We start from the raw sequence: 22048 nt of genomic DNA on the forward strand, positions 1-22048 counted from the left end.
TAGAGCATTGTGGGAGCAGCTGGAGGAGGACAAAGGGATGGGGGAGTATCCCCCCACTCCTCCTACCTCCTGGGGTGACCTGGCTTCCCCGTCTTTAGATCCGCCCTCATCTCCAAGGCAACTCAGCCTTTTCCTCAGCCCTGGGCTCTTCCTTCTGAAGCAGCCCCCTTCAGAAACTGGGAACTGGGGGGATAGGATGTCGAGGTCTTAGGAAGGGAAGGCAGAGCAGGGAGAGGGGATGGAATACTTTGGACCTGATGGCAGAGAGGATCAGGGTTTGAGGGGTGGCACTAGGGATCCCAAAGGATTCCAGGGCCTGGAGAACTCAGAGCAGACCTCTGCTGGGAAGAAGACAGGTCAGGATCGATTTTCCTCGGGCTGGGGCTGGGGCTGGGGTTAAGGCTGGGGCGGGTAGATACCTGGGTTCGTAGGGAGTTGTAGTTGGGATGGTTTTCAGGGGGCAAGCTGCCAGGGGCCCAGTGAGGGAGGAAAAAGCAGGGATCTCACGCTTTCATAGGCACAGGTCGCCTGGTGATTGTGTTAAAATGCAGACTGATTCAGCAGGTCTAGGTTGGGACCTGAGATTCTGCATTTCTCCCAAGCTCCCAGGTGTGGCTGAGGCTGCTGGGTCGGGGGCCAGCAGGGCTACAGAGGACACTGAGATTGGAAGGTTGCTGGGGTCCCCCGCTTCGCTTAGAATTCTGGTCTCCTAGGTGGGGAGGGGACCAGAATTTAGCTCGGTGTCTGGCACATGGGAAGCATTCTAAAAATATAGCTGATGCTGTTAAACGGTGACTGTTGTTGTCATTTCACTGCTATTATCCCCAAAGCAGCCCATCCTGTCTCTTCATTATTGGCTGTGAGCCAGTCTCCTTGACTGCCCTTTAACTAACCTCCCCCCTCATTATGTCCCCTGCAGAGATGTTGCCCCCACCCCCGTAGGCCCAAGGGATCAAGAGCAATGGGGCCAGGGGCCCTCTCATTTCTACTGCTGCTGCTGCTGCTCTTGGTGGCAACAGGAGATGCTGACATGAAGGGACATTTTGACCCTGGTGAGGAGACTGGCTCTTGGGTCCCCGAGGGATGGGGCTTGGGAGACCGAGTTGGGAGCTTTGACCCTCCGTATGCCTGTGTTCACCCAGCCAAGTGCCGCTATGCCCTGGGCATGCAGGACCGGACCATCCCGGATGGTGACATCTCTGCTTCCAGCTCCTGGTCAGACTCCACTGCGGCTCGCCACAGCAGGTAGCTGGCACACCTGGGCTGTCCCGGAGGGAACCCCTGGGGACTCTACTTGCCCTTCCGACACTCTGCCCAAGCCAAGAGGCTTCTGAGAGGGTCGATGCCAATGAAGCCCCCCATAGTACTGGGCGGGGGTGTTAAATACTGGAGACAGAGGCAGACCTACGGCCAGATGTTCCCTGTGACTTCCTGCGCCCTCCCAGGCTGGAAAGCAGCGATGGAGATGGGGCATGGTGCCCTGCGGTGCCGGTGTTTCCCAAGGAGGAGGAGTACCTGCAGGTGGACCTGCGGCGGCTGCACCTGGTGGCGCTGGTGGGCACCCAGGGGCGGCACGCAGGGGGCCTGGGCAAGGAGTTCTCCCCCAGCTACCGGCTGCGCTACTCCCGGGACGGCCACCGCTGGATGGATTGGAGGGACCGCTGGGGCCAGGAGGTGAGGCTGGCAGCGACAGTGCCCAGGGAAGGCTGGCTCTCCTCTGTCCCCCCGCTGTACCACCTATCCACTGATGACTCTGCAGTGTACGCCCTCTCTAGCCCAGACATCTCCCCTGAGCTCCATCTAGTGTTGCAAACCTGACCACTTTCCACCTAGATGTATTATGGTCAACTCAAACTTACCATAAACTTCTCAAGCTGAACTTGAGCCCCATTCTCATCCCAGACCTGCTCCTCCCCCAGCATTCTCCAGCTCAGGAAATGGTACCACCATAAGCTAAGATGATATCCCTGATTCCTCTTTTTCTCCCACCTCCTACTTCCAAAGCATCAGCAAGGCCAGTCTGTTCCACCTCCATGATATTTCCTGAATCTGCCCACTTCTTACCACCTCCACCTCTACCCCTAGGCCAGGCCCCCACCATCCCCAGCTAGATGAATGCAGTAGTCTCCAAACTGTTCTCCTTGCTTCTTTCTCTCCTGAAGTCAAATCTCCACCTGGAGGCTACATCTAGGGTACCTGAGAAAATGCAAAGCAGATGCCTCACACCTGGCTCACAGCCCTCTGCTGGCTTTCCTGCTGCCAGAACAAAAGCTGAGGTCCTTTGTGGGGGCAGAAGCTTAGCCTGTGCCGGCTCCTGTCCACATCCCTTACCCCTCTCCCCATTCTCGCTCCACCCGGGCCATGCTGGTTTTCTTGCTGTTCCTGGTACATGCTAGGGCTCACCCCACAGCCTCAGGACACCTGCACCTGCTGTTCTCTGTGCCTGGAAAGCTCCTCCCCGAGCTGTCCACAGGCTCTCCTCCCTCCATTCAGTTCTCCCCGAAGGTATCACCTCCTCATAGAGCCTTTTCTGACTCCCCACCCCCAGCTGCCTCTTGTTTGTCACAGCTGTTTCTCCTACTGGACTGTCCTACAGGAGAGGGACTGATGCTCACCCCCAGGAATGTGCCTGGCTGGTGCAGAGTGGGTGCTCAGCCAGCATCTGCTGAGTGAACAGAGGGAATGGGTGAAGGAAGAGGGGAAGCCAGAGCAGGGGTGCAGAGCCGTGAGGGACTGGAGAGAATCTGGGCACAACAGGATGCGAGACTTAGAGGTCAGGACAGACCATCAGGCCCAGAGAGGTGTCAGAGGGCTCTGCTGCAGCCCCTTGTTTTACAAATGCCTGGCTGTACTCCATGCCTTGGGTGCTCAGTGCCACCCTTCATGGGTCTCTTTGTGGCCATTGTGGACTGGGCCAGGGAGCAGCTGGTGGCTGGGAAATTACATCCGATCTGGAGCCTTCCTCCCCCATCCACCCCTGCATCCTGGCCCACAGGTGATCTTAGGTAATGAGGATCCTGGGGGAGTGGTGCTGAAGGACCTTGGGCCCCCCATGGTGGCCCGACTGGTTCGCTTCTATCCCCGGGCGGACCGAGTCATGAGCGTCTGTCTACGGGTGGAGCTCTATGGCTGCCTCTGGAAGGGTGAGTCATTCAGACCCCTGAGGATTCATTCCTGTCCTGGGGACTGGGGAGTGGGAATGGGGGAGAGGGGCATCCAGGATCCTCTGTCCTGTTGGGAATCTGTCACTCTGAGTGAGGAGGGGACTGGCCAGCATTGCCTCCTCCATGCCAGCGGCCTGTGGAGGGGTTACGAGAGAGGGACCTGAAACCTGCCCAGGCCTGATGCAGGGGTGGGGGATGGAGGCTCCATGCCCCTAACGCCCCTCCTCCCCCTGCCCCAGATGGACTCCTGTCTTACATGGCCCCTGTGGGGCAGACGATGTACTTATCTGAGGCTGTGCACCTCAACGACTCCACCTACGATGGACACACCACACACACCGTTGGCGGGTGAAAGAAGCGGGCCCCGCAGGACATGGAGCCTGGGGTGGGAGAGTGGATGGAGTGGGTGGGGGAGGGGGTTGTCTGGGCAGCGAGAGGGAAGAACTGCAGAGAGCAATGGCTTAGGTGGGGCTCAAGGGACAGGACCAGGATTGAGGGATAGCACGGTGACCACTAGCTAATGTGACCCTTTGTGCGAATTAGAGAAAGGCCTGCCTCTGCTAAGACACTTAAATCTGTTGCAAATTGTCACAATAAATACATCGTAGGTTGAGCGGTGTCCCTTAGAGGCGGTGCCTTTGTATAGCATGTGACTTCAAGGTGCCCTAGAGAGTCCTGGGTGGGGGTAAGAGAGAGCTGTGTGAGGTTGGGGCGGGGTGGGGGTTGCTGGGCTACGCTGGCCAGGCCACTGGAGGATGGGGGTTGTAGAGCACCCAGATAGGTGACACTTTCTTCTCTTCCACCCTCTTCTTCCTCGGCTCCCCTCCTCTCCAGGCTGCAGTACGGAGGTCTGGGCCAGCTGGCAGATGGCGTGGTGGGGCTGGATGACTTTAGGAAGAGCCAGGAGCTGCGGGTCTGGCCAGGCTATGACTATGTGGGATGGAGCAATCACAGCTTCCCCAGCGGCTACGTGGAGATGGAGTTTGAGTTTGACCGGCTGAGGACCTTCAATGCCATGCAGGTTAAGTGCGGCCAACTCCCAGGGAGGGCTCTGGGACCAGGGTGAGTGCCCTGGGGTGCTCGCTCGGGCTCTCCTGGACTTGACCTTGTGTCCTTCCTTCCTTCCCCCAGGTCCACTGTAACAACATGCACACGCTGGGAGCCCGCCTGCCTGGCGGGGTGGAGTGTCGCTTCAAGAGGGGCCCTGCCATGGCCTGGGAGGGGGAGCCCGTGCGCCATGCCCTGGGGGGCAGCCTGGGGGACCCCAGAGCCCGGACTGTGTCAGTGCCCCTGGGCGGCCGAGTGGGCCGCTTTCTGCAGTGTCGCTTCCTCTTTGCTGGGCCGTGGTTACTCTTCAGCGAAATCTCCTTCATCTCTGGTAAGCCCCTGGTCTCTGCCCAGTTCCCAGCCTCTGGGATTACTAACCCATAGTGCCCTCGAATAACCACTCCCGGCACCAGTGAGACTTTACAAGTAAGGCTGCCCTAAATAATTTGAACACTTCCCTCCCCCTTTCCCCCTGCCTGTCTCAGTCTTTCGTTTATGAGCCCCTCACTCACGACTGATGTTGAGCAGTATGACTGTGGTTGTTAAAATATTGAAATATTCTGTGCTGGTTGAGAAATAGCCTCTTCTCTAAGCCTCCTGACAGCCAGGATCCCCCCGCACCCCGGGCTCTCCTCAGGAGTCCCGCTTCTCCCCACAATCCAGCAACTAAAAGATTAACATCCAGCACCGCCACAACCGTCCAGGACCCTCCAGGATCCTGTCCCACCGCCTATCCTGGTTGGTTGGTACATATACTGAGTATCAGCCCTGCTTTTACTCCCCACCCAATAATAGAATTCCCTCGGTCTCATGCATGTGTGCCTCCCTTTCGTCGCCTCCTCCCTATCTGACCTCCCCTTTTTTCTTCCTTCTCCCCAGATGTTGTGAATGACTCCTCCCTGGCTTTGGGGGGCACCTTCGCACCAGCCCCCTGGTGGCCACCCGGCCCACCTCCCACCAACTTCAGCAGCTTGGGTGAGCTGACCTGGGGCCCCCGCCAGGGTATGTGGGTCCTGTGTCACCAGTCCTCCCTGGGCCCCCTCAGCCTGGGTGGGAAGCCACCCGTGGTCCTGACCCTTCTGCCTCCACCAGAGCTGGAGCCCAGGGGCCAGCAGCCTGTGGCCAAGGCCGAGGGGAGCCCGACCGCCATCCTCATTGGCTGCCTGGTGGCCATCATCCTCCTGCTGCTGCTCATCATCGCCCTCATGCTGTGGCGCCTGCACTGGCGCAAGCTCCTCAGCAAGGTGGGCAGAGTGGCGTGGGGACCCTTGGGCTACTGGGGGTGGGGTAGCCTGGGGAGGGATGGGCAGGATGTGGGCGTGGAGAGTGAGGCCAGCGTGTGTCGGGACTCCTGCCTTAGTTAGGATCCAGCAGGGACCATAGAGCACAGTCGGATGAGAATAATTTGAGGGAGGCTTAGTAAGGAGACCACGTAGAAAGATGTGGGCAGGGTGTACGTACATCACGAGAAGCAGTGCAGTTCCCCAGGCCTGGTCACTGCAGAGCGGCTACCATCCCTGGGTCTGTGGGGTGAGAGAAGGAGGCAGTTACTGGAAGGCGGGAGGAGTCTAGGAGGAGTGTGTGGAGAGGGCGCCTGAGAGGGGCAATGGACTTTGGTTCCAGGATGCAGCTCACCTGGGTCCATCCCTTGGGGAGGGGCTGGGAGAATAAACACCCTGACCTCACTTCCTGTCTGCCCTCCAAACTCCTGCTGGGGCTCCTATCTGGCCAAGCCAGACCCAGCCCGTTGACGCAGTCCACATTCATCGACCTATTGGGGCAGAAGCCCAGCGGGAGAAGGTGGCGAGTGGAGCTAGAGGAGCGACTGGAAGAAGTGCGGCACACCCTAAGCCCATGTCTTCCAGGCCAGAGTCCAGTGGTGGGGATACACGTTACAGTTAATAGTTATGAACTGGTAGGATTTGGGTTGGAATCCCATTGTGGGACATCAGGGAACCCACTTAAATGCCCTTGAGTCTTTCTTTACCTGAAAGATGAGTTAGTAGTACATACGACTACAGGACTTTGTGAGGACTGAAGGAGGGAACACGGGTGTAGGATTTAACCAAGAGCTGGGAAGTGTGCGCCGAGCGGTAGCTGCACTTAATATTTCCCGTTCCCCATGACAAGGCCGAGCGTCGGGTGTTAGAAGAGGAGCTGACGGTTCACCTCTCTGTCCCTGGGGACACCATCCTCATCAACAACCGCCCAGGCCCTCGAGAACCACCCCCTTACCAGGAGCCCCGGCCTCGTGGGAATCCGCCCCACTCTGCTCCCAGTGTCCCCAACGGCTCTGGTAAGACCTTCCTTGTTCCAGTCCCACCTCCGTCCTCTGCCTGTCTTCTCAGTGTATCCTTTTTCCTCTCCTTTACCATTCCTTTCTTTTACTGTCTTCCCCAGTTTCAACTCATTTTCTTATTTCTGTGTCCCTGGTCACAGCCTTCTATATTACTCCATGTCCTTACCATATAATCTCCCTCAGGAATTTTCCATGCATTACGCACAGTCCCCAGTGCTCTCATCTTGTTTCTGTGTCCCACACACTTCCCTCTCTCATCTCTGTTGTGCCCTCTCATTGTGTCTTTCTGGCTCCTCCCCTCTCTCCTAGACTCACCATGTTCATTCCATCCATCTACCTATATTTATGTATCCATTCATCATTCATCCATCTGTTTGTTCATCCATCCATATAAATTCATACGTCCATTCATCCATCCATCGTCCATCCATCATCTGTTTGTCCATCCCTCATCTATCCATGCATTCACTATCCATCCATCCAATCATTCATCATCCATCCATCATCTGTTCGTCCATCTATCACCTATCCATCCAGTTATCCAGCACTCTCCAGATGCTTGTTTTATTCCATTTCTCTCTCTTAGTACGTTCGTTCTCATCAGCCCTAGTCTTGCCCTATTCTGTGTCTCCCTGTCTGTCTAGCCTTGAGTCTCATCCCTTCCCCGTGTTTCCCCCCCTCCTTCTCCCGACAGCGTTGCTGCTCTCCAATCCAGCCTACCGTCTCCTTCTGGCCACTTACGCCCGCCCCCCTCGAGGCCCGGGCCCCCCCACACCCGCCTGGGCCAAACCCACCAACACCCAGGGTAAGCCCCTCTGCCCCTAGTCTCCGCCAGGCTCCCCGTACCTCTATGGGGCAGGGAAAAGTCCTCACACCTTGCACTCCCTCCTCTCCCCACTGTGGCCTCTTCTGCTCTCCTGAGCTCCCAAGGAGGAAGCTCTTGTGCCCTTAGCTCTCCTCTGCTGCTGCTGGCTCCTTTTTAAGGCCTCGCCCTTGAGCTGAGGAGTAGAAAGCTCCCTGGTTCTCAGCTCTGTTCCCCTCCTCCTGTTCCACCCCATCTCTTGAGCTCTCCAGAGCCGGAGAGGAGGTTGCTATGGTGGCTCCAGGCTCCTTCCTTCACTCTCCCCTCTCTCTAGAGCTGCAAGGAGGGCCTCTCCCCCAGTGCTTGCCCTCTCCCCCCACATGTCCTCTCTCCGCTCACGCCCCCGCCCTTCCTGTCTGCTCTTCCCTTCTGTGTTACCTTCTTCTCGTCACCCCTTCCCCAGGGCCAAGGGGGGACAGCTCTGCTTCCTCTCCTCTGTCTGTAGACTCCATGTTGCGCGGGCTGTGAGGAATTGTTTTCCTCTCCCTCTGTGTGCCCCTGTCTCTGCTTGTCTTTGAGCTTGGTATGTTGGGTCAGGGAGGGCTTGGGTAACCATGGCAGGGAGGATGAAAGGATGAAAGCAACCGGTAGAACGGCTACGTGAATGGCAGTGGCTGGCGGTGAGTGGGTCATGGGTTTGGAAATTGGAGGGTGACCGGATGGCTGGGACCATCCTTCTTCCAATGGTGGGTAGAGGAATTCCACTTGCAGCCAAGACTTCTTTCATGGTCTTGGACTGTGCTGGGATCCCTAGAGTACAAGACTTTATGACATTCTTTGCTCAACCATCTCCACTGCCTCGAAAGCTCTGTAGCAGCTAGCTCTTATCCCATGCCGGCGCCTTCTCTGTTTTGAGGCTGGCGGGTGGAATGCCAAGGAGAGGAGGGTAGACCCAGTCTCTCACCCACCTGCGAGACGGGGCGCCTCTGGGAGACGGGGGTGTGGAGAACCGTGGCTCTCGGGGGCTGTTCCTGATGCTCGTCCTGTCTTCTTTTCCCTCATCCTGTAGCCTGCAGTGGGGACTACATGGAGCCGGAGAAGCCGGGTGCCCCGCTTCTGCCCCCACCTCCCCAGAACAGCGTCCCCCATTATGCCGAGGCTGACATTGTCACCCTGCAGGGTGTCACTGGAGGCAACACCTATGCTGTGCCTGCGCTGCCCCCAGGGGCAGCTGGGGATGGGCCCCCCAGAGTGGATTTCCCTCGGTCGAGGCTCCGCTTCAAGGAGAAGCTTGGCGAGGGCCAGTTTGGGGAGGTAAGAAGGATTCCTGCCCAGCCATCAGCAGTGTCTGCCTCTCTCTGCCTCTCTTCATGCCATGCCCAGATATCCCCTTTGGCTGGGAAACCATCATCTGTGTTGTCCCAATTGACCGTGTCTCCTTGGTGAACCTCGTGACCCCCTACCAAATCACCTTCTTTCTCCAGGTGCACCTGTGTGAGGTAGAGAACCCTCAAGATCTGGTCAGTCTTGATTTCCCCCTTAGTGTGCGCAAGGAACACCCTTTACTTGTAGCTGTCAAGATCCTACGGCCAGATGCCACCAAGAATGCCAGGTGAGGACCAGGGATGGCATCTGGAAGAAGGGGGGGGAGGCCATGAAGAGAGGGGAGCGATCTAGAGAGAAACATGGTGGAGACCAACAGTGGGGGAGTGTCTGGGGACTAGTGAGTAGAGGTCGGGGAGTGGGGCACTGGTTTGTGGGAGCTGGAGGGAAGCTGCAGGTCAGCCCCTCGGCATCCCACCACCTTCTCCCTGCTTCTCCAGGAATGATTTCCTGAAGGAGGTGAAGATCATGTCGAGGCTAAAGGACCCAAACATCATCCGGCTCCTGGGCGTGTGTGTGCAGGACGACCCCCTCTGCATGATAACTGATTACATGGAGAATGGCGACCTCAACCAGTTCCTCAGTGCCCACCAGCTAGAGGACAAGGCGGTGGAGGAGGACAGAGATGGGGAGGCGGCCCAGGGGCCCACCATCAGGTACACAAGGGGGTCTCCTCCGTTCCCCTCACTCCAGCTTAGAGGGAAAGGGGGAACGTGGGGTGGGCAGGCAGGTAGAGGTTCCGGGAGGGGGCCTGGCATGAGACACATGTGGCCATGTTCGTCTAGAACTTGAGGGGAAGAAAGGCTGGAGATTACGACAATGAGGGTGGTGAAGGGACTTGGACCCTGTCAGGAACTTCCCTGTGCTCTCTCGCCCTCACTGTCCCTGAGTCCAGATTGTGGAGCATAACAAAAGCGGTAGCTTCCTGGGGTCGGATGAGCTAAAGAAAGGTTGAGTGGGCATCTACCCGCTGGCCTCCACCAGGGCTTTCCATCTGTGCACCAGGAGGAGGGTAACCCAGTCCTGGGAAGAGGGCTCTCCTTCATCTCCCAGGAATCTGTGAGGTGGGGGCGAGTCTAGGGCTGCCCCTATGACCCGCGGGTGTCGGCTTCTACACTCAGCTACCCGATGCTGCTGCATGTGGCGGCCCAGATTGCCTCGGGCATGCGCTATCTGGCCACACTCAACTTTGTGCATCGGGACTTGGCCACAAGGAACTGCCTGGTTGGGGAGAATTTCACCATCAAAATCGCCGACTTTGGCATGAGCCGGAACCTCTACGCCGGGGACTATTACCGTGTGCAGGGCCGGGCGGTGCTGCCCATCCGGTGGATGGCCTGGGAGTGCATCCTCATGGTGAGAGGCCCTGAGAGAGGCGGGAAGGGAGGGACGGTTAGGGGAGCACTGACTGCCACTTAAGCTCTGGGATCTTGTTCAGTCACTTGCCTTCCCTGGACTGCAGTTCTCATCTCTGAAATGAGGGTTTGGACCAGTGCTCTATAAGGTTCCTTCTGGCTCAAGGGACTGGAGAAAGCAGAGAGTTATGGTGTGATTGGAAAGGGTCCAGGAGCCAAGGGCGAGTGTGAGAGATGGAGTCAGGGTAGCAGAGAGAAAGAGAGATAAGGAGGCTAGAGATAGAAGGCGTTGAGTTGGGAGAGTCAGGACCAGAAAATGGGGGGAAGGATGGGTAGAATCGGGAAGAGGTGAGGAGAGGACTAGAGCACAAGAAAGAAGGCAGAGCCAGAGGAGAGGAGCAGGCTTAGTGGGAAAGAGGGCCAGCTAAGGAGGGTGGACCGCCGGGGGTTGGGAGGGAGTCAGGTGGGTGTGAGGATGATGCTGAGTGGATGTGGGGTCCCAGTGGGGAGAGGAGGAGGGTCTCTGTTGACTGATGCCTTTCTCTGCCTCTGTTGCCTTATCCACGCACCAGGGGAAGTTCACGACTGCCAGTGACGTGTGGGCCTTTGGGGTGACCCTGTGGGAGGTGCTGATGCTCTGCAGGGCCCAGCCGTTTGGGCAGCTCACCGATGAGCAAGTCATCGAGAACGCGGGGGAGTTCTTCCGGGACCAGGGCCGGCAGGTCAGAGCAGAGGGGAGGGAAGATGGGTCTGGGGGCCCAGGAGGGCCAGAGCCTGTCATCTTGGGGACTAAAGAACATTTGCCTGCCTTTCATCCACGCTGCCACAATGCAGGTGTACCTGTCCCGGCCCCCAGCCTGCCCACTGGGCCTGTATGAGCTGATGCTTCGGTGCTGGAGCCGGGAGCCTGAGCAGCGACCACCCTTTTCCCAACTGCATCGGTTCCTGGCAGAAGATGCGCTCAACACAGTGTGAATCACAACACCCAGCCGCCCCTCCCTCAGGGAGGATTCAGGGGAGGCCAGCGGCACTAAACAAGAGGAGCTAAGCGCACCCCACTCCATTCCCCCTCCTGACCGCCCTTCACCTCTGAGAGAGGCAGTGTGGCTGAAGGTGGGCTGGGCCTGCCAGGGAGCTGACGCCCTCCCTTCCCCAGATACGCTCTCATGCCCCCTTCCTGCTCCTCTTAAAAGCCCCTGCCACCCACCCAGCTGGCCCTGTGGATGGGATCCTCTCTGACCTCCTCTAGCCATCTCTTGGGGGAGGTGGGAGAAAATATAGGGCAGACACTGGACCTGGCCCATTGGAGCACCTGGGCCTCCCTGGACAACACTGGTGCCTGGAGAGAAGGCTGTTGCCCCCAGCCTCTCTCTCTCTCCGTCACACACTGGACCCCACTGGCTGAGAATCTGGGGAGTGAGGAGGACAAGAAAGGGAGAAAGGGGTTCCCTTGTGCCTCCTCCTGGGATTGCCCTCAGCTTTGGCCTCCCTCCTCCATCCTATGAAACACTGGACTTGGGGGTGATCCCTACCCCTGCCAGCCTACCCACTTCCCATCTGCCCTGTTGTAGGTAGAACTTCTCTAAGCCTGTATGTTTCTGTGGAATAAGTATTGGGGTTAGGGGGGAAAGAGAGCAATGGCCCATGGCCCTGGGGTTGGACATCTCTATGGTAGCTGCCACATTGGTTTTTCTATAATCACTTGGGGTTTGTACATTTTTTGGGGGGGAGAGACACAGATTTTTACACTAATATATGGATCTAGCTCAATGCTATTTTAATCCCCTGCACTAGGCAGGTAATAATAAAGGTTGAGTTTTCCACAGCTATGAGTGGGTTTCTTGGGGTTTTGGTGAAATCTGCCTCCTGCCCCCCCCAAACCCATTTCCTTTCTTCCTTCCCCTCTTTTCCCCTCTTCTTCCCATTCCATTTCCTAACATGTGTTTTTCCCAGCATAGCGTTCTGTTTCTGCATAAGCCAGGCCCTCGCCTGTGGGACCTAAGGTCCCACATGAATATGGAGCTCTGCAGGAGACCTGGAAGGAGGTGGATTAGGCCAGCGGTCCTAACCTTGTCTGACCCATGGACCCCTTTGGCAGTGTGGAGAGGTCTACTGATTCCTCCTCAGAATTATGTTTTAAAACCCGTTTAAAAATATTTCATATATGTATATAATATACAATTATGATTACACATGTGTAACAGGAAATCAAAGCATTTACCAAAATGTTAAAAAAATGATATAGTAACATGTGCTTCTTTTAAATATATTTAATAATAAGACCTAGTAGCAGGTGTAATAATTATTGATATTTTCAGAAAGTAATGAGCATAAATGATATTCTGAGATTTCTACAGCTGTAGTGGGATGTGAGAGTAGCTGTGGTGTCTGTTAGTGACAAGTCACAGGTACTGCTAATATCCTGGGGGTTTTGCTCATACTCATACTTGGAGGAAACGCTAAATTTCAGTTAGAAGTTAATAAAAATAGAGATGTAATTCTCTTCTTGCCCAAATTCTAGGAAACCCTCTCCCGCTGTCTGCACCCCAGGGTCTGGAAGTCCCAGGAGGAGAATCCCTGTATTAGACTGATCAAGTGTTCAAATAACCAATAGGTTTGAATTGTTTGAGAGCCAAGCCAAGACCCTAAATTATCTCAGAGGCTTGGAAGGATGAGCCACAGCTGCCAGGAAAACATTTAACAGAGTTCAAATTTGGTTGTAATGAAAAAAAAAAAAAATCAGTTGCAAGTATGGGAAAAGGCAGACCCATACTGATGGCAGTTCATGTGAAATAAAGACCCTGGGGTCTCAGTTGATGACATTTACAAAATGAGCCAACTGGGTAATGAGGATGGCAATAAAGATAATTTAATCTTCGGTTGTATTGATAGGCCCTTGGGGTTCCAGGTCACAGGTCTGAGTCCTGCTGGAACCTACACAGGTCAGACCACTGTGACCCACAATTTAAGACAAGCACTGACAATAATTTAGAGGCCAGAACCCACAATGGTGAGCAAAAGAAGCCATGGCAGTGAGCCGAGAACTCCCAAATTTCTGAGCTTAGAACTCTTAAGCTCTAGACCTGCACAACCACCTAGGGTTCATTTGAATTTCAGTCTCAGCATGTTCAAACCTGCTACTCCATGGTTCTCTGACTCACTGAATGGCAGCTCAGCTGCGCAAGCCAGAAACCTGGGCATCATCGTTGACACCCCTTCTCCCTTACGCTCACCTCCGAAGTCCAGTCTATCAAGAAGCTCTGTTGCCTTTGATTCCATATTTCCCTTAAATTCATCATTTCTGTCTCCATCCCCATTGGAGCACACGCCACCTCCATCTTGCTTGGACCACTGCAGTAGTCTCCCAGGATCTGTTTCTGTTCCTCTCTGGTTTGTTTACAGCCCTACAGCCAGTGTGATCTTTAAACACACAAATCTGACCCCACTCCTTTATTCTAAACCCTTTAATGGCTTCCCATTGACCTTAAAATGAACAAAATGTTCTTGGTCAAGTTTGCCCCTCCTCCTGCTTTGTGCACCACTGGCCTTCTTTCAGTCCTTCCTGCCACATGGCATTTATAGCTTGCTGTTCCTCCACCTGGGACATAATTCCCTGCTGTTTTTGCCTTGTTAACTCCTGCTGGTCCTTCAGCAATCTTCCCTGACTTGCCCGACCAGGTCAAATGCCCTTGATGCTCTCTGAGCACGACTCTCTTATTTGTAGGACATACTACAGGTGCGAATTTACATGTTTTTTGTTTGGCTGGTTTTTTTTTTTGGCGGTACGCGGGCCTCTCACTGTTGTGGCCTCTCCCGCCGCGGAGCACAGGCTCCGCACGCGCAGGCTCAGCGGCCATGGCTCACGGGCCTAGCCGCTCCGCGGCATGTGGGATCTTCCCGGACCGGGGCACGAATCCGTGTCCCCTGCATCGGCAGGCGGACTCTCAACCATTGCGCCACCAGGGAAGCCCTGACTGGTTTTTTATAAAATGATGCTATTTACTGAGCACCCTCTCTGTGCCAGGTACCATACTTATTACATATTGTATCTTATTTAATACAACACAGGAAGTAGTTAAACTTACTGCCATTTCACAGAGAAGAAAACCTCTCTTGTTAGGTTAGCAACATGCCCAAGGCAGCACAGCCGGGAAATGGAGAAGCTGGTGGAAAACAGGCCCGTCAGCTCCTGGCTCTGTTCTTTCTCTCCAGGATGCTACCCGAGGGGAGGAGGGCATGAGCTCTCCATTACCCAACATAGGACGTTTTCAAGCACAGGGTGGATAGCCCTATGTCAGGGAGCTCGTTCCACAATCTCAGCTCCTAGGAGCCCAGGCTGATTTTCTTTCTGAAGGCCAGTTCCAGGAACTCAGCCTGCGCTCAGCCTGACATCAGACACCTTGCATCCCTTAGGGCAGGGCTCTCCAAGAGAACTCTGTGATCATGGAAATGGTCTATATCTGCACTGTCCAATAGGTAGCCACTAGCCACATGTAGCTGTTGAGTATTTGAAATGGGGCTAATGTGACCAAGGAACTAAACTGAAAACTTTACTTCAGTTAATTTAAATTTAAATAGCCACAGGTGACTAGCAGCTCCTGTTCTGGAAGTGTAGCCCTAGTTTTCCCTACACTGTAGGGAACTGCAACCAGTCTGCCCAGCTCCCCCTTGCTTGCTCTAGTCAAAATGAAGCATACGGCCTATTTGAGTTTAACACACACGTAAAAGCCTCTTTTACAGAGATGGCACTGGATTAGGCATGCCATTTTGTAATCTGCTCTTGTCCCCGTCATGATAGGTGGTACATAGCTCAGGCCAGTGTGCAGACAGTGACCTCCTCTGCAAGCGCTGCCCAGTATTCTACATTGCATTCTACCCACATTTTATCTAACCAGCTCCCAATGATGGACATTTGGACTGTTTCCATTGTTTTCATGCTACAACAACAAACACACTTCAATAAACATCTTTGCATGTATACCTTTGTACCCATGTGGCAGAATTTCAGAATGCTACTTTCCTAATGGGGGAGTTGCTAGGTCAAAGGGTAATTACATTAAAATCACTGGTACATACCCCCAAATTACCCTTAGAAAGGTGTGCCTATGTCAACCCTCCACAAAAATGAGTATGAAAAAAAAATATGAGTATGGTTAAGTGCTCATGTATACTCAAGCCAACAATGAGGTTGTCAATCCTTTTTTTTTTCTAATTGGACTTTTTATTATTTCTTTAATTTACTTTTCCTTAATTAAGAATGAAGTTGAGAGTTTCTTCATTTGGTTACAAGGCACTTGTATTTCTTCTGTTTATTGCCTGTTATTTCTTAATATTTCTACTGTGTTGTTTCTTTTTCTTATTGCTTTATAAGAGCTCTTTGTATTTTGTCTATTTTATGAAATATTTCTTCCCAGATTGCAATTTGTCTTCTAACCTTACCCAACGTTTGCCGTAAGGAAGCTTTGTCAGTTTTGTGTCATTCATTCTTTGAGGATTTTAAACATTGCTAAAGAAACGGACCAACAAAACAAGCATGGGTGGGCTACAAATTATAACAAAGTCTTAGTTCTTACCATTTTGATTCCTGGTCACTGGCAAATGAACTTCAACTCCCAGTTCGGGCACTTTCTAGATGTCTGGCTGTGGGCAAATTTCTTAATCTCATTGAGCTTTCGTCTTCTAGTCTGCAAAGTGGGAATAACAAAACTTGCCTTATAGGAATGTGGGGAAACGTGTAGCTCTGGCTTTGCTGAAGACGTTCCCTTCCCTTACCCCGCAGTAGTTTCATAAATCAAATCAGACCAAACAATTGGTTTCTTTTTAAATCTGCATTTATTAGGATCTTCTAATTAAACGGGAGGTGGGGAGGTGGGTGGAAGCATGGAGGACGTGACAATTAAGATTTATTGAGTACTTACGTGCCGAGGAAGGCGCACTGGATCGAATTAACTCCTAATTCGAGAAAATGCTCTGGAAAGCGCATTATTCCGATTTCACGGGGAGCAACTGAGCTCAAAGAACCCAGTTTCGTGCGTCTCCAAACTCAAGCGCCTCACCACCATGTCTTTTCTGCACCTCCGCCAGGAAGCTCTCAGGGCATTTCTACTCCCAGCGTCCCCACTCCAGCTCAGGTCGGTTAGACTTGCCGTTGGCCTAGAAGGCGGAGAACTACGCGGAACAAAGCGGCCCAACCTCTGGTGCCCTCGACTCTCTGAAGTAAAAGCCAGCCTCTCCCCTCTAGGCTTCCCCGCGGTGCCTTTTGGGAGTTGTAGTCAGACGCGCTTCAGCTTGCCCCCGGGTGGGGAAAGACAAGACTCCAATTCCCAGTATGCCCTGCGGCCGGCGGGCGCAGCGCCGACTCTTGTCCTCCCTGCTTCTCCACTCCTTCCCTTCTTTTCTGCATCCTCCACTCTGGTCTCCTGTCGGTGAAATCCTTCGTCCCTCTCCCATTTTTTCCTCTCATTTTCCGCCATCCTTTTCCCTATTCCCCGGAGCCAATGAGAGACATTGGCTCCGTTTAAGCGACGAGACTTGGAGTGCACGAGGGAGGATCGACACTGAGTGGTAAGGGGGCTGGGAGAGAAGCGGTGGCGGAGGTATAAGAGGGAGAGAGTTGAATGAGAGGCGAGGACTGGGAGGAAAGTAGGGGACAAGTTAGGAGATCAACCGGTGTGGGTCAGGCTGAATGGGGTGAAGTAGTCTTGGGGGCGGGAAGAGGAAAGAGGTGGAATTGGATTTGGGAGACATGGAGGGGTAAGGTAGTTATTGCCGTGCCCAGCACGAGAAATGGGGCCAAGAAATAGATGGGAAGAACGGACAGATTTGGAGCTTATAGGCTGCTCAGACCAGGAGAGGTAGAAGGGAGAGAGGGTTGGGCTCCAACAAGTCTCTTTGTCACTGCTTAGGTAAAGATGAGACCAGTCATTGAAATACAAAGTTTGCAAATATGGGACAGTTAACAATTCTGCCATCTAGAAATTTAGAGAAGACTGGAGTTGAGGCCAGCAGTGGGGCGAGGAGGCAGGAAAGAGGGGAGGTTGGTCAGATTTGGGAGAAACAAGAGGAGATGAGTGACATGAGAAAGGAAACCATAGAAAAGATGCGTTTTTGTGGGGGCCAGTGGCTCTGGAGCCGGAGTGAGAAAGTTGAGGGGCAATACTGGCATGGACTGTGGGGGAACGCTAACACTTGCACCTTTCAGGTGATGGAGAGCACCCCTTCCAGGGGTGGACTGAGTCGAGTACACCTACAATGCAGGAACCTGCAGGAATTCCTAGGGAGCCTGAGCCCTGGGGTATTGGACCGATTGTATGGGCACCCTGCCACCTGTCTGGCTGTCTTCAGGTCAGGACACCCTTCATGGCAGGGACCATGGTGGGGAAATGTAATAAAGCCTGCAGACTGGAATAAGTTCTCGTGGGTAGAAGCTTAGCCCTGGTGGGCTTGGAGATTGAAGTGTGCCAAACCAGATGGAGGTAGTGGGGGCAGCAAGACTGGTGAAAGTGTGGGGGGTGAGGTGAGGTGTTTGAGGCCATTGAGAGCAGGGATGCAGTTCTCAGGCAGCTCTGATATTAACAGTTTCCCTCTCCTGCCTTACAGGGAGCTCCCATCTTTGGCTAAGAACTGGGTGATGCGGATGCTCTTTCTGGAGCAGCCTTTGCCGCAAGCTGCTGTAGCCCTGTGGGTGAAGAAGGAATTCAGCAAGTGAGTGTCTCCGGCATTCTCAGTCAGATACAAATTTCTTAATAGCCAAGTTTCCCAAACTGCTGTTCTTGGGACACTTCCAAGAAATATTGATGGGAACACCACAAAACTTGTAATTAAGCAAGTTTTGGGAAATTCCGTTTACTGTATTTTGCCTCTTGGAGAGTTCTGAGGTCTGTAAGAAGGCTCTGGTAGGTGTTACAGTAAAGAAATTTGCCTTAAGAAGACACTGATCTTACTCTGTGAAACAGTGTTCCAAAGATCACCAGTTCAGAACAGGCAGAAATGGAAGCCTTTATGGGCCTCCTTCTTTCTGTTCTCCAGACATCCCTCTCACCTCTCTGCTTCTGTTCCAGAGCTCAGGAGGAAAGCACGGGGCTGCTGAGCGGCCTCCGTATCTGGCACACCCAGCTGCTCCCTGGTGGGCTCCAGGGCCTCATCCTCAACCCCATATTCCGCCAAAACCTCCGCATCGCCCTTCTGGGTGGGTATGTCACACCTTTTCCTAAGATGGGCAGGGGAAATAGTGATTAAACTGCTCATTAAACTGCTGGAGGGGAAGCTCCTGAGGGGGCCTCTCTGGAAGCTTGTGGGCTCCACTTTGGAAGCTCCTTTAGGAATAAGTTGGACCAGACATAGCTACGTGGTGTAGGAAATGTCTCCCACTCATGGCCCCTGGGGACGAAGGTGGAAAAAGGGCAGAAGGGTTGGCGGCGAACACAGGCAGGGTTCCTTACTCTCGACCGTCCTGGCATAGGGGCAAGGCCTGGTCTGATGACACAAGTCAGCTGGGACCAGACAAGCACGCCCGGGATGTCCCCTCACTTGACAAGTATGCCGAGGAGCGATGGGAGGTGAGGACTTGGGACTCTGTGTGTGTCTCTGCTTGTGCTCCTACTTCCCACGGCCTTTAGAGGCGTCCGACTCTCTGTTCTCTTCCGTTCCTCAGGTGGTCCTGCACTTCATGGTGGGATCCCCCAGCGCAGCCGTCAGCCAGGACTTGGCTCAGCTCCTTAGCCAGGCTGGGCTCATGAAGAGGTGAGGAAGCCAGAGGTACAGCGGCTCTGTTTTGCCGTCTGCTTGGGTGCCTGCTAAATTGAGTGTCCACATCGGGTCAGGATTGCAGAGGGTTGGCTGTAAAAGGAGAGCTGAGCAGAGCACGGCCAGAGATAAACCCCCAAAAATGTGATCACACAGGTGGGATGGTGGCCTTTCTCTGCACACCTCTGCCATGGGCCCTCTCTGTCTCTAGTGCTGAACCTGGAGAGCCGCCCTGCATTACCTCTGCCGGCTTCCAGTTCCTCTTGCTGGACACCCCGGCCCAGCTCTGGTACTTTATGTTACAGTATCTGCAGACAGCACAGGTGAGCAGGTCAGGGGCTGCCTGCCGGCATGCTCTGCTCTTCCCAGGACCCACTGAGAGACTGCTGCCCGTAGACTCTGTTCCCTGATTTTTTCTCCTCATTTCCTCCTTCCCATCCCTCCCCCTTTGTCTCTGCCCATTCCTCCCTAGAGTCGGGGCATGGACCTAGTGGAGATTCTCTCCTTTCTCTTCCAGCTCAGCTTCTCTACTCTGGGCAAGGTAAGCTGGGGGCTTGGGTGGGCAAGATGGGAAAAGAGTAGAGAGATGGGAAAGGGAAATGAGGTTATGGGGCAAAACAGTGAAAGATAAGAATGAACAAAGATGGGGAAAGAGGGAGTGAGTGTATGGGGTTGGGAAAGGGAGGATGAGATGTGTTTTGGACCCCAGCTGGCCATCTCTCTTCCCTAGGATTACTCTGTGGAAGGTATGAGTGATTCTCTGTTGAACTTCCTGCAACATCTGCGTGAGTTTGGGCTTGTTTTCCAGAGGAAGGTATGAGCACCCAGATACATGGCTTCTAGGGAAGAGGCAGGGTGGTATGGTGCCTTGGCCTTAAAAAGGAGCGGGGTCTCGGGAGGCAGGAAGCAGTTGCCAGGACTGAATGTTTGGGTCCCTCGGGAGAGAAATTGGGAGTTGAGGTTCTGTGCACTGGAAGGAATCTATAATGTCTGAGGAGGAAGATGAAGGGCAGTGACGCCGGAGAGAGGGCCTATTGCCTTTCCTTTCTCCTTTCCAGAGGAAATCTCGGCGTTACTACCCCACGCGACTGGCCATCAATCTCTCGTCAGGTGTTTCTGGGGCTGGGGGCACTGCACATCATCCTGGGTTCATTGTCGTGGAAACCAATTACCGGCTGTATGCCTACACGGGTGAGGCTGGACAGAGGGCCCCTGGGAGAGCAGGCTGGGGAGGGGAGTGGGGAAGGGGAAAGGAGGAGGGACTGCCAGTTTCTGGTCATGTAAACTTGGTGGTTTACAGAGTTCTCTGAGGCTTGAGCTCTGGGTGTAGAGGAGCCTCCTAATCATTACTCTCTTCCTATCCTCGGGTCAGAGTCGGAGCTGCAGATCGCCCTCATTGCCCTTTTCTCTGAGATGCTCTATCGCTTCCCCAACATGGTGGTGGCACAGGTGACCCGGGAGAGTGTGCAGCAGGCCATTGCTAGTGGCATCACAGCCCAACAGGTATTGCCTCTTGGGGAAGGTGCAGGTGGGAAGAGAGGCTGCACCTGGCCTGTGGGGTACAGGGTGGTCACCTCATGGAAGGCTAGCATGGGGTCTGTTACAGTAGGTGGTGGGGAGCTGTCTATGTTTGAGCATCAGGCACACGAGAAATCAAGGCTCTAGGTGTGGGAATAGGTGGACCGGCGAGGGGAAAAGACACGGAAGAAGGACACCACCACTTCCTAGATGCATAGATGGCCTAGTTGTTTCTCTTCTCTGAGTCTCAGTTTCCTCATCTGGAAATAATGAGAGTTCTCACCTCATAGGGCTGTTGGAAGGATTCAGTGAAATAAAGGTAAATAATTTAGCTCAGAGCCTGCCATGCAGTAAGTGCTCAGAAATAATAGTTGTTGTTATTTTAAAGATAAAAAAATGAAAAACAAGACTATAGAAAGGACAGATGTGTCAAAGAAGGAGTAGCAGACATCACCAGTGGGAACAGCACCTGGGGACAACAGCTAAACTGGGATGGGTTGAACTGTTGACAGGCATGTGCCCATGAGTTTTTAAACAGTTGCTATTCAGTGACATTAGGTGACAGCTTAGCTAGCTTTCCTGCTTTCTTAAGCCCTTGATCCCAGTTCTTGTCTGTTTTCCTAGATCATCCATTTCCTAAGGACAAGGGCCCACCCAGTGATGCTTAAACAGGTACAAACAGGAGACTGGAGGTACAGACAGCTGCTGGAGGCTGACAGCTCTTGGCATCTGGCGATGAAGTGATGGAAAAGAGAAAGGGGCACCTAAATCTGGGGAATGAGTGGAGGGCTAGGGTTGTCTGGAGTAGTATTCCTGAATCTTACAGCCATCCCTTGCCCCTGCAGACACCTGTGCTGCCCCCCACCATCACGGACCAGATTCGGCTGTGGGAGCTGGAAAGGGACAGACTCCGGTTCACCGAAGGTGAGTGGCTTTTGGCGGTTGATTCTTGGTCATTGGCCAGAGGAAGGACAATTCAGTCTTGATGAACTGAAAAAGCTATTCATGCATTTTAATTTTTGTTTACTGCATGGGCTGGTAAACGCATGCACTTTTTATTTTGGGGTGAGTCGGTGGCAGTAAATAAATTGTCTCAAATCAGTGCAATTTAGATTTAGCTAGAAGAGGGAAATTGGGAGGGATAATTCATAGTAATTTCTCTGGTTTTGGTAAGCATTAATGGGTTTTCTTATTGTATTATATTGCTTTCCTGAATATGCCTGGATCACACTAGTGTTAGAATGAGCCCTGGAGAAGGCAAACATAGAAGATTAGTATTTAAACGTGGTGGATGGCAAGCCCAGACCGCTGCCCTGAGGCTGCCACCCAGGGGCGCCGCGCCTCAGTTTCTCACCTCCTCTCTCTCCCCTGTCGCTCCTGACCTGCGGACCCCAGGCGTCCTGTATAACCAGTTCCTGTCGCAAGTGGACTTTGAGCTGCTGCTGGCCCACGCTCGGGAGCTGGGCGTCCTGGTGTTCGAGAACTCGGCCAAGCGGCTCATGGTGGTGACCCCGGCCGGGCACGGCGACGTCAAGCGCTTCTGGAAGCGGCAGAAGCACAACTCCTGAGAGTGGGGGACCGGACCCGGGAGGGCGGGCCGCGTGGAAGCGGGCGCGGCCTCGGAACTCAGGAGTTTTTTTATTCACACGTCGGGACTCTTCTTGTTTAATAAAGTTGTTAAAGTGAACCATGCAGCCCCCGGCGCCTCCCCGAGAGGCTACTCAGCTCCGCGGAG

At 53.8% G+C, this 22048-nt stretch overlaps 2 protein-coding genes and 1 long non-coding RNA gene across 17 annotated transcripts in view; 2 read left to right on the top strand and 1 right to left on the bottom strand.

Annotated features, from left to right (window-relative positions):
• DDR1 (discoidin domain receptor tyrosine kinase 1) overlaps positions 1-12272 on the top strand; it is a 24837-nt gene extending 12565 nt beyond the window's left edge. For 8 of the 13 annotated variants that reach the window (XM_069541108.1, XM_069541104.1, XM_069541105.1 and 5 more), the window contains 17 exons: positions 920-1052; positions 1143-1245; positions 1446-1674; positions 2996-3143; positions 3404-3512; positions 3999-4185; positions 4296-4542; positions 5091-5213; positions 5304-5455; positions 6342-6507; positions 7205-7315; positions 8382-8626; positions 8797-8924; positions 9136-9351; positions 9817-10051; positions 10623-10772; positions 10885-12272. In XM_069541108.1, the coding sequence (XP_069397209.1) occupies positions 962-1052; positions 1143-1245; positions 1446-1674; positions 2996-3143; positions 3404-3512; positions 3999-4185; positions 4296-4542; positions 5091-5213; positions 5304-5455; positions 6342-6507; positions 7205-7315; positions 8382-8626; positions 8797-8924; positions 9136-9351; positions 9817-10051; positions 10623-10772; positions 10885-11025 (2781 nt within the window). In that variant the 5' untranslated portion in view covers positions 920-961 and the 3' untranslated portion in view covers positions 11026-12272. Of the gene's footprint in view, positions 1-339; positions 357-919; positions 1053-1142; positions 1246-1445; positions 1675-2995; positions 3144-3403; positions 3513-3998; positions 4186-4295; positions 4543-5090; positions 5214-5303; positions 5456-6341; positions 6508-7204; positions 7316-8381; positions 8627-8796; positions 8925-9135; positions 9352-9816; positions 10052-10622; positions 10773-10884 lie in introns of those variants that run through there. The other 5 variants (XM_060023350.2, XM_060023347.2, XM_069541107.1 and 2 more) reach the window with 4 other exon arrangements.
• LOC132432654 (uncharacterized) lies at positions 5610-16340 on the bottom strand. The gene is made up of 3 exons (XR_009520955.1): positions 15969-16340; positions 15624-15734; positions 5610-5734 (listed from the first exon to the last, which is right to left on the bottom strand). It is a non-coding gene; the product is annotated as an uncharacterized lncRNA (long non-coding RNA).
• A 108-nt stretch (positions 16341-16448) lies between these two features.
• Positions 16449-22007, top strand: GTF2H4 (general transcription factor IIH subunit 4). 3 transcript variants are annotated; one of them, XM_060023338.1, is made up of 14 exons: positions 16449-16614; positions 17252-17394; positions 17650-17754; positions 18111-18242; positions 18512-18608; positions 18704-18792; positions 19007-19118; positions 19313-19336; positions 19526-19609; positions 19854-19986; positions 20168-20298; positions 20938-20985; positions 21159-21237; positions 21709-22007. In XM_060023338.1, the coding sequence occupies exons 2-14, from the start codon at positions 17255-17257 to the stop codon at positions 21879-21881; spliced, it is 1347 nt and encodes a 448-aa protein (XP_059879321.1). In that variant the 5' UTR covers positions 16449-16614; positions 17252-17254; the 3' UTR covers positions 21882-22007. The 3 variants fall into 3 exon arrangements, with proteins under 3 accessions (XP_059879321.1, XP_059879319.1, XP_059879320.1); XM_060023336.1 differs by having other exon boundaries at positions 19268-19336; positions 21709-22006; XM_060023337.1 differs by lacking the exon at positions 16449-16614 and adding an exon at positions 16900-16955 and having other exon boundaries at positions 19268-19336.
• The last annotated feature ends 41 nt before the right edge of the window (positions 22008-22048 follow it).

This window comes from Delphinus delphis, chromosome 10, assembly GCF_949987515.2.
Source record: "Delphinus delphis chromosome 10, mDelDel1.2, whole genome shotgun sequence".
NCBI classification, from domain to species: Eukaryota; Metazoa; Chordata; class Mammalia; order Artiodactyla; family Delphinidae; genus Delphinus; species Delphinus delphis.

What these genes read in the sequence shown, in the direction of transcription:
- GTF2H4 (XM_060023336.1), top strand. Translation starts at nt 17,255, where the DNA reads ATGGAGAGCACCCCTTCCAGGGGTGGACTGAGTCGAGTACACCTACAA. An exon ending in AGTATCTGCAGACAGCACAG is followed by an intron (nt 19,119 to 19,267) that starts GTGAGCAGGTCA and finishes ATTCCTCCCTAG; the next exon opens with AGTCGGGGCATGGACCTAGT. An exon ending in GGCTTGTTTTCCAGAGGAAG is followed by an intron (nt 19,610 to 19,853) that starts GTATGAGCACCC and finishes TCTCCTTTCCAG; the next exon opens with AGGAAATCTCGGCGTTACTA.